This window comes from Kryptolebias marmoratus, linkage group LG6 (genome assembly GCF_001649575.2).
Source record: "Kryptolebias marmoratus isolate JLee-2015 linkage group LG6, ASM164957v2, whole genome shotgun sequence".
Classification (NCBI taxonomy): domain Eukaryota; kingdom Metazoa; phylum Chordata; class Actinopteri; order Cyprinodontiformes; family Rivulidae; genus Kryptolebias; species Kryptolebias marmoratus.
The window spans coordinates 4,974,201-4,993,049 of record NC_051435.1 but is presented as its reverse complement, the minus strand read 5'-3'; the positions used below and the strand labels follow the sequence as shown (position 1 = coordinate 4,993,049).

At 36.3% G+C, this 18,849-nt stretch overlaps 1 protein-coding gene across 1 annotated transcript in view; it reads left to right on the top strand.

Moving 5' to 3' along the window:
- pth2ra (parathyroid hormone 2 receptor a) overlaps positions 1-18,580 on the top strand; it is a 51,954-nt gene extending 33,374 nt beyond the window's left edge. Inside the window, exons 8-13 of the mRNA XM_017420665.3 lie at positions 1,160-1,220; positions 1,981-2,047; positions 6,078-6,172; positions 8,472-8,610; positions 14,660-14,701; positions 15,310-18,580. Coding sequence (XP_017276154.1) covers positions 1,160-1,220; positions 1,981-2,047; positions 6,078-6,172; positions 8,472-8,610; positions 14,660-14,701; positions 15,310-15,696 — 791 coding nt within the window. The 3' untranslated portion in view covers positions 15,697-18,580. The remainder of the gene's footprint in view (positions 1-1,159; positions 1,221-1,980; positions 2,048-6,077; positions 6,173-8,471; positions 8,611-14,659; positions 14,702-15,309) is intronic.
- Positions 18,581-18,849: the final 269 nt, after the last annotated feature.

Genomic DNA, 18,849 nt, shown 5'->3' with positions numbered 1-18,849 from the left:
TCCTTTGCAGTACTGATCTGGCAATGGTAATATATTTTCAATTAATTGTGCAGCCTTAAGTCCAAGGTATGAGACATAATACTGCCTGATACTTACATGGAACATACCTGGTGATTAGCTGGTATGTACCTGGCACCTACACAGCACGTACCTGCTATGTCACTGGTATTTAGAGGGTATGTAACTTACTTATTACTTAATGGGTAGGTACCTGGTACTTGCATGGTACATACCTGGTATTTACAAAGTACAAACTGGTATGTAGTGGGTATGGATCTGACACTTACAAGGTACTTATCTTGTATTTACCTGGTTTGTAACTGGTATATAACAGATGTTAACTGGGTAATTACCAGGTATGCACCCACTTTGTAGGCACTGGGCTGTATTTGTATTACTACACAAGATTTGAATTTAAATGTAGTTGTAGCCATCTTGTTCTCTGTATTGTTCTCTTATAAACTGGTTATATTTTTAGCACACAGGTACCCTTTCACCCAATGGGATAAGTCTTGACTGCCTTCTAAAATGCATTGTGGGTAACGCTTATGAATCATTCAGTTTGAAGAGAAAAAAAAAATTGAAGTGAAAATAGAAAATATTATGAAACTACTAACCCTAAATGAACTGATGGTTTAGTTGTAAATGTGTTTTTAGCTCCTGAATCAGTGCTTCAGAGTAAATTTGTCAGATATTTTACAGGGTTGGAAAAATAAATTTATTTTAGAGAAAAGACCCTGTCGTATAGTTTTTACTTTTTTATTGAAGTGGAACACAAAAGCCTCTTCACAGGCATTAGGTAGATAAAAACAATCCTCAGTGTGCTGTGTTAGAGAGTCAAAGTGTTAAAATTGCTGCTTCTTTTGAGACGTGACAGCCATCGAGGCTGGTGGATAGGAAGTAGATGTGTCGAGTTGTTTGAATGTGTAATTATGTTTGTCAGCATACCATCAGGATGTGAAATTATTTAGAAACTAATGTCCCACATTCTCTAAGCCGCTCTTGTTCCCAGCTCTCAAACACTTCGGTTTGATGAAAATAATTTAAAATGACTCAAAGCACACTCGTGTCTGTATCTGAGATAACACATTTCTGTACTTTCACACTTTGACTTGTAGGAATCAGTGTCTTACAGCTCCTTTTTGGTGTGTGATTACAGGTGTGCCAGCTCTTTTTGTGGCCGTCTGGGCAATTGTCAGGGCAACGCTGGCAGACGCAAGGTAAGATGATGTCACACAAATCCTCAGTGGCATTAAAACCCAAAACACACACCAATATGTCCATATCTGTTTGAAATCTCTGAAATAGGTCTACCAGTCTACGTAAATGAGCTTGAATAATTAAAAACTGTCTAATTGTGGTAACATTTGAATGATTATAGAAATCCAAATGAGCTTAAATAACCATTTCATGAGCAGCACAGTCATGACTAAAAGCAGTCACACAAAGCAACAGGTTTTATTGGTGCAGTCCCAAATGACACAGGATGTTTGGGGAGAAAAGAGAAAATTAGGATGAAAACATTAGTTTTCCTACTGTGACAGTGAAAATAATTCAGCTTTGAAGTTTTATGTGCTGGTGGAAAACCCTTCCAGTTACCTGACTGGAACAAAATTGAAAACCTGTGAGTAATTTATGTCATCAAAAGGACACGCCGGAAAAAAGAAAACAATTGAGAAAAAGACAATTAAAATTTAAATGATAAAGAAACTAACACAAAAGGTAACATCATGATATACAGTCCTTTCTTTCTTTGTGTTTCAATAAAAAAACAAAAACAATTTTGTTTAATTTATTCATGTAGTTCCACTTTAAAACTAGGGTTATTTTAGGTGCAATTCAAATACAAATATTTTTTGATTGTACATGTTTCAGTTTTTATTTCCATTTTGTAAACTCTCATTTTCCAGTTCAATATTTCTTCTTCTTTGTTTCTGCCCCTCCAGCTTGAATCCTTCTGTGTTTTTGTACCAACTGCAGGTGCTGGGAGTTGAGTGCTGGTAACATTAAGTGGATCTACCAGGTGCCCATTTTGACAGCAATAGGGGTAAGCACGTTGATAGAAAAAAGGTTTTCCTCATTAATTTGTCACATAATGCAAAAGCTCTTTTATCCACAAGTTCAAATCAGGTCAGGTTAGTGTGTTGTGAAAAATATGAAGAAAAGAAAATGCAGTAAATCCTTAATTTCATTTGTTAAAACATCAGTTTATGCATTTTGTGTCTGTATGTCTTTCAAACAGAATTGGGGAGAGTAAAGCTTTCATTACTTCACAACATTCCTTTTCTAACACAGAAAATACCAAATGATGAAATGTTTCTGGTGTTTCACCCATTCTTGACACAAAAAAGTCTCAAGGTGTCTGTATTGTTGTCACTTATGCTGTATGGAATTTTCCCACACTTCCTTTAAAGGGAACAAGTCAGGACAGCAAATGGATCCAATCACGCTCAGCACTCACACTTACTGACAACTTACAGTCACTTATCAACCGAAGACATGTATTTTTAGTCTGTAGGAAGAAAGCCAAGTTCTCTGAGAGAACCCTTATATGCATGGTGAGAACATGCAAACTCCACACAGAAAGGTCTGTTGGGTAAAAGGAGGTGAGCTGAAAGGTAAAACTCTCGATTTACTGGTCTGTCAACGTTCTAACCCTCACCTACGGTGATGAGGTGTGGATGAAGTCTGAAAGAACAAGATCCAGGATCCAAGCAGCTGAAACAGGCGCTCATCATAGGCTAGCCTTAGAGTTATATACCATCATGCATCTCCTTTGCACTGAAAGGAGTCTGTTGATTAGGATGCCTCCTTCTGGAGTCTCAGGCAGACCCAGAACTTACTGCAGGGATGATGTATCCTCTGTGACCTGGGAATGTTTTGGTATCCTCCAGGAGGAGATGAAGAGTGTTGCTGGTGAGGGAGAACTTGTGCTCTGTTTGAACAAATTAACAAAGATGTTAGCCACAAATCAAAAATACATGAATGTTTATTAGCATGCTTCTGAATTCATGGCATCTTCTGTTTAAAACAAACATCGGAGCAGAATTAACCCCAACACAATTTAATTCAGCACAATTTTATCCAAAAAAGAAAGCAACAGCTCAAAAAGAACAAAGAAAGTGAGGAAAACGGTTGTTAAAAAAATCAGACTTTGTTCCGTTTATTTGAAGAAATTATGCATACCTGGTGTTTCAAATGAGACATAATTTTAATAAATGTATACTGTAAATAAAAAAGTTGAAACAGGATGTGTAGGCACACAAGCACCCTGAATAGAAATGTGAAAAAGGAAATATTCAAATAAATGTGCCCACACATTCTCAGAGTATTTATATGTCAGGAGAAGTAGTGGCAAGAAGAACCACTTTCATCATACTCGTGTGAAAATGATCAAAGCTTTGGAGTTTAAAGCAACATTTTCTACTTACTATCTCTTCTTCTTTCAGTTTCTTAACACTGTTTTCAGAAATCCTTAACAGAATGAGAAGCTGTTAAGTGTTTAAACTTGTAGCAAATAGTTTAATTAGGAAAGAAGACAGAGAGGAGAGAATCTTTGTCCAATCATTGTCTTGCTGTGAACACATTTCTAAAAGCTTTCAATTAATGACCAAACTTTTCAAAATCACACACTTGTTGAACGGACACTTCTGTCTCGAGCTGCTGCAGCGTACAGGGGTAATTAAGCCAGCATCAAGCTGAGATTGGAAAAGAAAAAATAAAAATCTCATGCAGGTTCTAATTACTGGCAGCATTTATGTGAAAAAAAAAAAGAAAAGTGTCCCGCAGGCTTTAGCAGATTATCTCCTGATAAAACATAAAACATTTTGAAGAGACAATATTCTGAATTTGGCTTCATAAGAAAATTACAAGAGACAGGCAACATCTTTATTGCCCTCCGGTGAAAGTGGACAACATTAGTTTTGCCCCTTGAGTGTTTGTTTGTTAGCAAAATATCTCTCAAACCACTGAATGGTTTTAATGAAACTTTGAGCTTCATCATGACATGTGTGAGAAATGCATTCCTTTAACTGCCTTTGCAGACTCATCAAATTGAACTTGGTGCAGCTCTGTGGTGCAACAATGAAAGCTGTCCCCTAACAGGAAGGCCGTTCTTGCTTTGGATCAAATGAGACCCGTCTCGGTGAAATTCACATCTTCCCTCCTGTCCTTGTTTCTCCCCATAGTGCAAAAATTCATACATCAGATTCAGTGGGAATTTTAAATTTACCAAAGCAGTTGTGTCTCTTTGATAAATTGCACTTATATAAGGCCTTCTACATCACATGTCACATTTGCTCATTCACACACACACTCTCATGCAGAACTCCTTATTGTGTTTATACAGTATTTGCACATTTTACTGGGCCAGTTAGGGGTGCAGTGGCTCACCTGAGGACACTTTGACATATGAAGGTGTTGGAGTCTGAGCTGCTGAGCTTGTTGTTTTTTGGGCGTGTTATACCTGGTGTCCTGCAGCTGCCCCCAAAAAACTGCAAATAAGAGAAAAGAACATTTTTGCTCATGCACTGTCTTGCTGTGAGAGGTGCTTGTTTAAAAAGTCTGAATTAATGACCCAACTTCTTCAGGCTTTAGCTGTCTCTGCATACAGCAAGCTGCGACTGCAAAAACCTCCTGCAGATGCTAGTCAAAGCCAGCATTCTGCTACAAAGGCATAACAGAGCGTTTAGCCACGTGATGACTTGGTTAACTGTCCAAAGTGCGCCCCACCTAGTTTTTGAGTTCTTGCACACACACTGAGTGACAAAACCTCCAGATCTGCAGTTCATTTATTTTGGTTTAAAGTACTTTTGCACCATTCTTGAGACGGAAAATTATAGTGTTACTGCAGTGATTGTGTTGTTATCTGTGCTCCTTGTTCCGTGCCCATCAGGCAACTATTCAGTTTTTGTGAAATTTAAGATCCAAGCTTGAAGCAGTACTTCATGCTGCTCGAGGTCAGCCTGAAGCTTTTTCATCGACAACAGGGGTGAGCAACATTTTTCTCCAGTGGGCGATTTTCACTTAAAGGAATCAAAGTTCCACATGCTGAATTGAATCATGGGCACGGTACGGTTTCCTCATCTATTATACACAAAACTAAATCACCTTTGAAAAATGCCTGGTCAGAAAAAGATTTGCTTTGTTTTGCTTGTATGACAGCATAATGCTGGACATAAATCTCTCCGGTTTTCTCCACTCCTTCAAATCGTGCCTGAAAACACACGTTCAAACAGAAACATTCCCTTTAATCCTGGGACCGGATCCACCTCACTGATCTAAAGTTTTGTTTTACTATTTGATTTTTGTGGTTTATATTGTGTTGATTGTTTTCTTGTCTTTGTTTGGTGACCTTAAGCATCCAAAAAGGCACCTTTATTCCTAAATTATATTTAAAAAAAACCTTATATTTTGCCAGGCAGATATGTTAAAAGACACTATCAGGACTTTTTTTTAGCCTGGTGATAACAAGATTGTTGCATTTGTCAAAACACAGCAATGCTTTATGTGCAAATTAACACGTGCCTGTAAGCTGACACTTGTGACAGTAAATGTACCTCTTCATTAAAAAAAGAACAACAAAAAAAAAAACATTCATTATTTTTCTCATGCATTTATTCATAGTGTGGTATTCTCAGCACCACTGATGTTACTGAGAGAATCTGTGCAGACTTTAGTGTAAAAAATGGATGAAGTTTTGTTAAAAATGATTTAAAAAGGAAGCATACACTTTACTTTCACTTCCCTAACAATTAATTTATGGTTTAAGTAGTCTTTTTTCTTTATGGAGACACTGAGGGCCAAAATGAGGCCATGTGTTCAAGAATCAGCTCCATTTTTTGGTCTTTAGAAACCTTTTAGGTTTTAGTTGTTGTGTTGATCTTTAACAAATTTATTCTGGTTTCTGAACTTCAGAATGATTATTTTATTCCTTTTAGTTCACATATTCAAGTCTCTTCTAAAAGAGGACTGTACAATTATTTTCTAATTTTGAAAGTGTATTTTATGAGAATAATGTTTGACCTCATTTATGGCACAACACCAAGAGTTTATTTGTTTCTTTTCTTTTGTTTCAGCTCAACTTTATTCTGTTTGTGAATATCGTTCGGGTTCTGGCCACGAAGATACGAGAGACCAACGCTGGGAGATACGACACCAGGAAGCAGTACAGGTTTGCACCAAACTGACCGCATCATTCACACGTCCGAGCTTAGAGTTTATTTTAGGCTGTGTGCTAAATAATTACCCTGACTCAAGAATTCATTCGCCAAGAAACGCCAAATTTAAGATTTGAAATTTATTTGTTTGTTGAAATAAGCTGAATTTCAAACTTTATATTAAAACAATGTGGGATGTAATCACATTGTGGCCTTTTTGGACATAATTTCTGTGGACCTTTTTTTTTAATTTTACCTTTTAACAATTGCTGAGGTCGTTATCTTTATATTGCCAGGTAGCTCTGTTACTCTGCCTGTTGGGTTTAATGCTTTAAACACTGCATAAATTAAATGAAGGCAAATTAACAAAAGGCTTAAGGATATTTTAATTTAATTATTTGGCATCAAGCCCACTAGTTCTAATTGAACAAACTATTAAGCACATATGCAACAGTAGTTATTAGTATTTTCCCTTATCTCTGACTTATGCAAAGTATGTTCTTCATCTCGCCTTTAGTTGTTAAACAGTTATAACTACAAAATATCGTTCAAACAAAAACTTTCTCATATTATAATGTTGTTTTTTTAGTGTTTTTTAAAAACAATGTTTTTGCATTATAATTATATATTCTACACGCTCATCACATTTCTACATTAATTTCTTTACATTCAAACAATATGCTGACATATTCATACAAGATAAAATTGTTAAATTTGTGATAAATTGCACATTTTTAAGTAATTTTAGGTTTGTGCACAGTAGCACTGTGAAACTGATCAAAATATCACATTACAATGTAAAAATAAAAGGTGTTGTTGAAACAATACCCTTCACTTGATGATGTGATCCAGTCCTCCGTTGTGTAAAACTCCAACTTGTTCTCATTCTGTTCGCAGCACAGCTACATCCCCCAGTACACACACACAAACACACACACTTTCACATCTGCAATTATCTGTCTTTTCTCCCCCCTGCTGGTGCTGGCATCAGCGTGTCAGATGAAAACATAATAATTATAGTGTATCGACCAAGAGGAGTGCTGTTCTGAATGCTGCAGGCGAGGACGTTTTATGTAGATGAGATGACGATTTGTCAGAACAGATGATGGTGATCAGGTGCACCGAACTGGAGGCCATAGAAACGAGACGAATGCAACAGGTGTCATAAACTCTCAATGTCAAAGGTGGCGCCGGGGCAGCCAAGCTAACCGGGTGCAGAGACAGGGAGGAGGTGAGCAAAACAAACTGTGACAACTCGTCCTTGCATCAGTTTTTGTGCTCATTTTACTCCTCTGCAACATCAGAAAGATGGTTATAGTTTATATGAGCTAATCATTGTATTTACCTTCCTCTCTAAACTTTACTAAACGTTTCACAGCATCCACATAATGGCTTGTTGGACAGATCTCAGCATTAATGGGAGACAAATGAAGCTCCTTTTTTTGGTTCTTAAAGACATTTAACTCCTCATTCTAAGGCTTTTTTTGATTTGTATTGACTGAAATATGGAATAGATCAGAGCTTTCAGTTGCAAGTCACCCCTGTTTCCAACATGCTATGAGTTTAATACAAAATCACTTTAGTTACAGATGGAAAAACACAGAAAACAGATTTTAAAAAGATCGGATTGTTGGCATTTGTGGTTGTAAAGTGAGAGCAGTTAGCTTGATTTGGACTCATGCTTGGCTTATATTAAATATTAGTACAAAATGTTTTGATAATAACCTCTCTATTGTGGACAAAGCAAATGAAGAACATTTAAAAAACAATACAAGTTAACTAAATGTATTTTGCCTCTCATATATCGAGAAACTAAGACCTAAATATCATATAAATAATTTAAGTTTATCTAACAGTTAACGCAACTCCTAAGCAACAAATTCCCCAATTTTCTCTCTAGATGTTACATAATATAAGTAGAGTAATGTTTTCTAGAAATTGATATTCCATAGGTAACATGATAAAGATATGGTATTTTTCATTTTATTTTTGCAAACCAGGATATCCATCTCAAGATAAAACATGAATGTGAACTTAAAATAAATAAATAAACAATAGAAAGCTTTTAGTTTTTCACACGGCAGCAGTCATAATGGCTCTCATTTAGTTTAAGATGAAAGTGAATGAATGTAAAACCAGTTTGTGCAGCAACTGATTTTATATTAATAAATCTTTATTTAGTGTTTGTTTTTATTTTGTTTTTAATTATTTCTCCTGGTGAAGACAACATTATATATTAGAATGCATCACAAATATAGTCAATGACATTACTTTACATACAGATCTAATGTAGTTGTGTATGTGTTTGTGCAGGAAACTGGCCAAGTCCACACTGGTTCTGGTGCTGGTGTTTGGTATCCATTACATCATCTTCGTTGGGATGCCTCATACGTTTGAGGGACAAAGCTGGGAGATCCGGATGTACTGTGAGCTTTTCTTTAACTCATTTCAGGTACTTTCTGTTTACATTTCACTTTTGTAACATAAAAAAAAGTTTTTTTGCATTTTGTTGCGTTGCAAGCTGGACCACCCTGGCCAGGGTATTAGCTGAGAGTGATTCACAACACAGGCTATGGGTGCAAATTTATTTTGTAAGCTCTTTGCTTAAAATATGTCATTTAAAGCAGCATGTGATTCTTTCAAGAAATGCTACTTTCACTCAGAAACGTGAATTTAAGAGAGCTTTGATGACTTGAGTAGTTACTATGCTGTACTCAGTATTATCAGCATTATTTTGAAATTGTTCCACAATGTTTAGATGCAGTTTTGTGTAGACTGGTGAACCTCTGCTCATCTTTACCTCTGAGAGATTCAGTTTGTCTAAAATGCTCATTTTATACCCAGTCCTCTTATTGACTGATTGCCAGATAACCCAATTAGTTCCAAAATCTTCCTCCAGTTGTTTCTTTTTAATACCACTAAGTTTTACAGCCTTTATGAGATGTGCTGCTGCCATAGAATTCAAAATTTGATATTTATTTAATTTTTTTTAATGACACAGCTTTGATATGTTTACTATGTTCAGTTGTGAATAAAACATGGGTCATCCCAATGTTTTTGGAATTTGGCTGTAAAAACAATGCAAAAAACCCCCAAAGTAGATCTATTACAGCATAATTAAACTCCTGAATTAACTCGTACGATTATCCATGGCCCCCATCTTGCCACCTTTTTGAAAACTTTCTGAAAGCACCCCTGTTTCCGAGGCACATACACCAGTAGACCTTCATGTACAGATGTTAAATCTTCTTCTGCACCAGTTGTAAGGTCTGGACTTGGTGCTAAGAACCAATTATATAATTAGTTATACAATTAGAGAGTGCTCTGTGCAGCTGTGTACCCTCATATTTCACCCTAGTCGCTCAGTGCCTTTTGTTCGGTATTGTTTTTCCACATTTTATTGCACCTATTGGTTGTATCCCTTGACACACTGCTAAATGTGAATTAGTGATTCTCACTTATCTTCATTTTCCTGACAGCTGTAGGTAGTCTGTACTCAAGGTTATTTCTTGGCTGGCTGTCTCCGGGCTGAGTGCATTTGTCCCATCTGTTCTCTAACTACATCAAGCAGAAACACTGGTTTTATGTCGCAGGCACCATACTGTTCCACAAACACTGATTATGTGAACGTCAAACTTGTACATTCGATTAATTATTCTGGTTTTACTGTTAATCAACAGGTGTGCTGAATACTGCCAAATTAGACACACTTCACACAGACTCACCAAAAAAAAGAAAATCCCACAGAATAAATAAAAGGTCCAAAAAAAGAAAAAGAAAGCAACCTGCTGCTTTGCTTCACATTTTGATCATTTGCAGACCTGCTTCTACAGTGAATGTGAAAAAGAGAGTACATCTTTCATATTTGTGTCTCCAAAAATAAAGATCTCATTTATAAAATCCTTACAGATGTGACTCATCCCAGGATCACATTTATCTGTGCAGAAAACAGCCTAATATTTTCTTAAGATTAAAGATGCTGGAAACAATTTTTAGGTACAGATAGTAATCAGAAGCTGATCAGTAGAGATCTCTCCAATGGCAAATAAAACTTTGCTATTACAGACAGGAACATGATTGTTGTGTGCTTTCCACATGAGCAAAAATAAATCTGAGCTTAAAAAACATGTTTTACTCCTGATTGCATATCGCAGAGCTGCTGTCGTGGTTTGAGATTCATACTGACACCAAATAAATAATTTACAGAAATATATCTGTAAGGTTTACAAATTTTTTTAACAGTGAATTAAGGAGAGCTGTGATCAAAGGGTAAAAATAAGCTGCAATGAAATTTACAAATGCAGCTACTGACAAAACATTTTAGGTACACAAGGCCAAGATGAAGTATTGGATAGTTCTGTTAATCATGGTGGAGATTCTTTTCACAGTTTTTGGAGGACAGCACACATTTCTGTTTGCAAAATGCTTCGTAATAATCATAGAGAGCCTCATTAGGTGTGTAAAACCTCCCCCTGCCAAGAAAAGAGCAGAGCAGAAAGGATGTAATCATTATCTTTTGTTTGCAAGATTAAACTTGGTACAGACTTATCAAGCAAGAAAGAAGCAAAGATCACAATCTGTGATTTTAGTTTCTTCGGCCGCAGCCTGGCTCGTTGTAACCTTTATGTTCTCATTCCCTGCAGCAGGATGGAGCCAAAACTATCACCCATGGATTAGTTTGGGTGACTGCCAGTGTCAGAGTTAATACTGCATTTTATTATGCATGAATTAAGTACGATATTGAGATTGATTCACTTTCTTAATTAAGCTCACCCAAAGTTGAATGAGCAGTTTTTATGCATAAGGTTTGGTGTGGCCTTTAGTTCAGCCTATATAAACTTATAAATCGTACGTAATCCTTTTTTCTTAGTCAACTTAGTCAAGTTGTGCAGCCTTAATGTTTTCATTTTGTACTTCTGAAAAGGTGAAAATGATTGATAATGTTTTTGCCGGTGTCCGTGTGTGTTCTTGTGTTTGTCTGTTACCATAATATCTCAGAAACCAGTTGAAAATTTTAAAGAAAACTTGCTGAAAGTAATCGTTGAGTGGACATCTACGACTGATTACCTAAAGGAGCCAATCCAACTCAAGATGGCTGCCAGCTGACCCTAAAAAACAGAAACAAAAACACAACTATAGTTCGTTCAGTCTAAATTTGGTGTGGTAGTAGCTGAGAGTCATTCACAACACATACTATAACCGTGACACAAGAGAGCTCACTCAAAGCACTGTGAAACTCTTGGGAAAAGTCCAACATTAATTTAAGAAATTTACCACATTTGTACATCATCTAAATAAAGATTAAAAAACATGTTTGGCTGAAATCTCATCTTTTCTTATGAACTATTAAATTTTTATTCATCCAAGTTCATAAAGTCTTAGAGAATTGTGTGATATATGACTTTTTTTAATTATACAAACAACAACAAAAAAGGGCCTAAAATACATTTTTATGGTGATTATCCCCCACTGCCATCAGTGAGAGGCATTGTTTTTGTCCATGTCTGTGTTTGTTTGTCTGTAGCATTAGAAAAATATCTCATAAACTAAGGGACATGTTTTTGTGAAACTCTCTGAAATTAATCATTGGATGTTCATCTGCAGCTGATTAACTTTTAGAGTCAGTCCAATGCAAGAAAGCTGCCACATCTTATCAACCTTAGCCAACACAAAGTCATCTTTACAAAAACTGAGCTATAATTTGGGATGGTAGTATCTGAGAGTCATCCTTTATGAATAGCACTAACACATCCCTAGATTTCACAATATTGCATGAGACTGTGCACCAAAACGGTTATTAATTCGTCCCTTCTCGGCAAAAAATGATTTGAAACTCTGGGATGAAAGGCGGCGGGTGATATGCATTCATTTAAGAAATGCTATGTCTTTAATTTCATCAGATTCTGACAGGAAGTTAAAGAAAATAACAGATTCCTCTTTAATCTCAGTTGCTGCAGATGTTGATCCATCCGCTCTTATACTTCAGAGTATTTTTTGAACAACCAAAAATGGATTTGAGAAGCTGTTCAGCAGCTTTGCAGCTTGCTTACTGAACAATCCGTGGAAGGTCTGAGTGATATAAAGCATGAAATGAGCGCAGTTCAGTCATCTTCTAATGCTGACACAATCCATTAGAGCAAACAGAATGAGGAAGGGTCGTCCTCAGGAGTCTGTCAGGTGAGGATGTGAAACTCATTCGGCACGTGATAAAAATGTCGAGGAAGCAGGATAATAATGCAAAAATCCAATGATGCATTCACAAACAAGAAGCATGACTCAACATAAAGTTAGTATGAGTCGTGCTGACATTGTGTATGTTTACTCTGCAGGTACAACTTTTTAAAGTTATATAACTAAAACTATTTTACAGAGGCAGAAACTCTGGTCATGTTTGTTGGATTCCTAGACATGCATGATTTCCATTTTTGTGAGTTTGCTAGAAATCCATCAATCAAATGTAATCATTCCATAAATTATATAACAGATGGAGGGCTCATAATGGGAATGGATTCTATTTATCCATCCAGCCATCAAATCAGGTGTTTTTATGCTGTTTTTAATAACTCTGATGTGATTTCTGTGTTTGTAACTCTGACAACTGAAGCCAAAACCTGACACTGTTTTTGCAGCATCCAATTTTATATCACAATAAGTGCCAAAAATTACTTTGCCATCCAATCATGAGGAACAAAAACAACAATAAAAAAAAAAACTTAAGTGCGTCACTCCATCCATCATCGCATGATCAACTTAGGTTGTTGTCAAAAAGGTACAAACATGAAAATAGTAAACAGGCTGATTTATTGTCTGCTTATAGAAAAAAGCTGAACTTAGATTTTACATAAACCTTTGGTTTGCTTAATGTCTTCAGGCACAGCACTTTGTAAGAAATAAATTTGTTAGGAAAAAAAAGGAAACAAGTTTTCTTTAATATTGAAGAGTTTTTATCCGCCTCAGTTTTTGACATGTTTTTGTTGAAATCAAGTTGCAGTTTGTTGTCTGCTTCTCAGCTGAAGTAATGCTTGGGTTTTACAACAGTTTTGATGATTTATTTAGAAGTTCTTGATTCTGGAAGCAAGAATATACACAACTTTTCAAACGATGAGTTAAACAGATTACCTGAGGGAACAGATTTTTATGACTCGTGTTTGGGAGCCATGGCACCCAGCAGGCTCTGTAGTCGATAACAGAAAATTCATCACCCTGAGCCAGTGAAGACAGGACATGGAGGACTTTAGATATATCAGCGGAAGACAGAACAGAACATGGTAAAAAAATAAAATAAGAAAAAAAGACGCCAGAGCTGAAAACAAGTGTCACACTTAGGTAAAAAGTGAACAAACGTGAGCACTAAAATGAAAAAAGCCGAAAGGATGTGGCTCTTTACAAGCAAGATAAACAGGAAGTGATTCAGCTAAATGTCCTGTTCTCCAAATGAAAAGGAAAAAAATCCATATTTACACCAAAAATACACAGGTTCTTACTAAGATAAAAATTACTTCCTTGTTGACTTACATTGATTTATCTGTGGTACGTTTTCTGTTTACAGAGAAATACCTCCGTCTTCAACATGAACAAAATGTAAAACTCCAGTATTAGGAGACATTCTGTTTATTCAGCTCTGTTTCTTATCTGCTGAACCAAACAACTTTAAAACCTTTCATGAGACAGTGATTTGCTATCAAACATAGTTTTAATTAAAGCAGCCAATTAAACATCAAAGTTGTCTTCAAAAAGTGAGCAGTAGGTTTCATTAGGATGCCTCATGGTTGCCTCACTTTGGAGATGTTTCAGGCAGGTCATGAAGACCCAGGAGACCCTGAGGCAGACCCAGAACCTGCTGGAGCAATTACATATATCTCCTCTGTAGTCTGGGAACTCCTTGTTATCCCCGTGATGAGCCAGAATGTGTCATTAGGGTTCAGGATGATTGAGTTTCTCTGCTTGGCCTGCCGCCTCCATGACCCAATCTTGTGTACGCAGCTAAACACGACTGAATAGATGAATGTTTCTAAACATTATTAAACTTTTTATGGCACCGTACTTAAAGATAGTTTGAGTTATGTTGTGTGTTCAGTATTAATTACATCAAAGGGATACAAATATTTGCTAAATTTATCTGAAAACGTCATCTAATCTGACCCTTACTCACTCCATTAACCTTACATTAAACAAACTTAAACATGTCACCATCCCTGTGAGAAAGCAGTATACTGTTGGTCCCGTCAGTCACTCAGAGATTCACCGTCATGACTTCCTGTAATCCTCCACTTTCTCAAAAACCTTGAAGTTCTTCCTGTCATGCTGTGAAGCAGGTCAGAGAACAACAGGCCTGTTTTCTTCTAGTTTTACTGGATTTGTGCTCCAGGTGCCCAAAGTGATCCAAGCTGAGGCCTTGTTTGAATCTTTTTCTGTGATTCTGTATTATTTGTTTTATTATTATTTGATTGTAATGATGTTGTGTAACTCATCGTAATCTTTGCTTTTTCTTTTGCTCCCAGGGCTTCTTTGTGTCCATTATCTATTGCTACTGCAATGGAGAGGTGAGTGGGCTTTTTTAAAAAATATCATTCATCAAGGAAAAGCAGCTGACAGCAGCATTGCAAAAATAATTACTAAAAAGGCTTAATTACTCCAGAGAGATACAGCTAACATAAAAAACAGTTTCTGAGAGGTTCTTCACAAAGATTTCAGTTCTTCTTTTTTACTTTCTATTTGGCAGTGCTTATTGTCTCATCTGTTTGCTGAAACATCATGGGCTTTTTGTCGAAAAAAACAAATATTTATATCATTTTGTGCACATATTTAAACATCTATTTTTATACTTTTTCACAGAATCAAAATAAAACCGCATGAGCAAAAATAGAACAGTAATCAGTGTTAATAATATCTGTTTTTACAGCCTAATGGACCTCATAATTTGCTACCACATTAAGTGTATTTTTGAATCAAATTGCTATTCAGAAACCATCAGCTTGGTTACAGTGAGTGTTTGTTAACTGATCAAAATGGCATTGTCGGAAATTATAGTAAAGACAAAACATCAGTTTTATTGTTTTTAGGGATATAAACTCCATTCAACTGGCATTATTTTGTTAGTTTATGCAATATCTTTTGATATTTTCATTCATTGCCATTTCTGCTCTTGCAGGTTCAGACAGAAATAAAGAAAACATGGACACGCTGGAACCTGGCCTTTGACTGGGAGGGCCCGGTGGTCTGCGGCCGCTATCGTTATGGCTCCGTGGTTGTGGGTCTGAACAACAACAGCACCAGCAGTCAGTCTCATCTGGCAGGTGGGGGGCTTTCTACGCGCTCCACCACAGTGGCTTCGAGCCGCATTAGCCGCAGCACAGGGCCCCCCTCGATCAACGTGCATGCCACCCTTCCAGGTTACGTGATGACTAACTCGGACCCATCCATACCCGAGGAACCTGAGGACAGTGGCCCCAAACAAGTGGACGATATCTCGCTGAAAGAAAATCTGCCAGTCCTGAATACGAGCGCAACAGCTGAGGATGAGGAGGAAACTCTGTAGCAGACGAAACATATTCATACATAAAAGGAAAAGGTATGGGGACTGATGGAGGAAACTGCTGATGGAGCTTTGCAACTCATTGTTGTCCTCTGGAATTTAAAATTTGAAGGAAGATGCCAATACAAACCAAAACAGGGAAAAGGACTAAATAATCAATAATTAGAGAAACATTTTTAGCTTCAGATGGAAGAGTCTGTTCAGAAGAAACCAGGATGTTGACTGAAGAGTAATGGTGCTGTTCAGGTTGATGCAACAACAAACAGGAGTCATGGAAATCCTTTTAATTTATCATTGGAGACGTAGTTTGACTGTGAGCTGCAGGTATTGAAAGCAAACAAACCTGTTTTATGCGTATTTAGTCTCAGTCTTCAAACATGGGAGCACATCCTTCTCTGGTGTTTAAAGGTTTTGGGGGTCAATAAAGACATAAAGCATATAAACATAATTTATTGGACAATAAATCAGTATGATGACAGGTTGCTCAAGATATAGAAATGAGAGGCAAGTAAAGAGCTCTTATGTTTCTCGTGAATCCAACTGTATATAGACCACTGATAAAAAGAGACACAAACTGTTTCATGATACAAAAGACTGATCGTCTGGTTTTATAAAAAATTATTTGAGGATTTTTTTAAACTCCACTTTTGCTGCGACAGCTTGTGTGCACATTTCATCACATCTATAGACTGACGTAAACCACAATCAGAACAAGCACACATGCTATTGTTTACATAAAAATGGGTGTAAAGTATTTGTAAGAACATGGTGACAGCACTAGTAGCATGGCGGCTGCCAAATGAAAACATCACCCGGAATGTTTTAGTTTGAGGAAATTTATTTTTTCCAGCAAGTGTTTACAAGATTTGAATTTACAAAAAGTTTAGTTTTTGCCATTTTCTCCATAAACTACATTTAGTAAACAATGGGCTTTCCTGTAGGTGATCAAACAGAACAAAAATTATTTTGGTAGTAAAACATAATACAACAAAGTATGTATTTGGTCCTTCCTGGGTCCATACAAGGTAACTACCTTGTATGGACCCAGTAAATACCTGGTAAATACTGTGTAAGTACTTGGTACTTGGCAAACCCTGTAAGTACTTGGTAAATACCGAATAAATGCCAGGTAAATACCAGGTACATACCCAGTCATACCGAGTAAGTACCAGGTATTCTCCTTGTAAGTATCAGGTACATACACGGTAAGTACTGAGTTGTAGTATATTACTTCCTTAACTATAGTTTCAAAAAAAAATTGTTTTTAGACAAATGACTGCAGGCACAGTGGATTCTGAGAGCAGAGGAAGCTTCTGCAGTTTTTTTTATTTTTCCCCCTTTATGCTGCCTTTGTCATATTAAAATTAACTTTTATCTTCCTCAGATTTACTTGTACAAATTAAATCTGGTATTCTGATGTGATGGACAAGGATTTTCAACAATAATGGGTCCCATAAAATTGGCAACTTTTAATTTTCAAATGAACAAGAAAGTTGAATAATTCTAGAAATCAGTCGAGACAGATTTAAACATGATTCAATTTGTAAAATGAAGCATTTTGTAAAACCAGAGTGAGGCCAGGATTATAAACGTTTCCATTATGTAATCAGGAAATGTTATTTATTTTATCTCATGATTGCAAACCTTTTTTGTACTCATAATGTTTTTGAAATATGTAATATATGTAATTATCTCACCACAGTTTGTCCTAAAACATGTAGTTATTTCAACCAAATATCAGTAAAACAAAAGGGCTCCGACTTTATCAAAGATTAGTGAACTGATTCAAGATGAAGAGGTCACACAGACAGCATTTAATGTAGGATCTTAAGAAAAGCATTTTAACATTAATAAATGTAAATAGAAAAAAATAATTTCTGTATAAAAAAATCTCAAAAACATTTATTTTAACAGAGATGGAAGAGGCAGAATCTCTCAGTTTGTTGCCCCTGATTATCGACTTCACTTACAGTCAACTAAATGTGACCATTTGTTGATCTGTTTGGACTTTAGGACCTATTTGAGGAAAACAAAGTCAGACAGCACCACTTTTAGCCTTTTACAGCAGGTTCTTTAATTGGAACGGCATCACAGATGTTTCCTGAATGCTTATGGAAAGTCTGTATTTGGTTCCTGGTCACGAACTTCACTGGGATCCTCACCTACACTGATCTCAAGGTTCAACAAGTGCCTCATGCCTATTCAGTGGTCGATGCTGTGTATATGTTTACATTACTTGCACTTTTGCTTATTTGTGTCTCATAAACATCAGACCCATATATTGTAATGTTTGACATAAATCATTGAAAACCCAATGCAACAGAAGTGATGAGGGGAAAAACATGGTGTTAATGCCTTTTTGTTGGATCAGCTGAATGACTTTCAGGGGGAAAGTTATGGACCAAGACACCAAGAGACAAAATGCTCTAAATGTGAAATCAGTCCATATTGTGAATAGTTGTGTATTTTGTAAAACAAACAAACAAAACGAAACTATGATTATATAAAATGAATGTATTTTTTTCTTCATGTAAATTGTTTAGAGTACAGTTTTATTTGCACATGAAGAGATCTGACTTGGTCACATCAGAATCAGTGTGACATAAAAACAGCACTGAATCTTTTTTTATTTTTTAAAAAATGTCATTTATTGTTCTGTCTGTTAAACAGTCCAGGACATGCAGTGATTATTTGACTGTGTTGCATGCCAGCTGCAGCAGAAGCTTTAAAAACTTGACGTGAAAGGGTTATTTCTAATCACTTCATGCGCTAAATGTGTACTGCTGTTTTCCTCTGTGATACTTCTCTGTGTCTTACTTTTCCTGCTGTTTATTTTTCTGATGATCCTCTTGTCTCTCTTGTCTCTTAGCTGATAATAAATGTTTGATGTTTTCTGCAACTACATGCATTTGATTTCCATAATTAAAATACAAAGGATGTACTGAACAATTTGCATTTGTTTACATTTACATGTGATTACAAATACCACGCACATTATATGAGCGTTGCATATAATGTTTTGTGTATTTGCCAGAGAACATCTCTGCATTAAAATGTTTATATAAGGTTGTTCTGGAGCATCCTCAGCTAAACAGTTTTTTTATTTTGTTTTGCAACTCATTTCCTTGCAGAACAAAGAAATGATAATCGACTGCA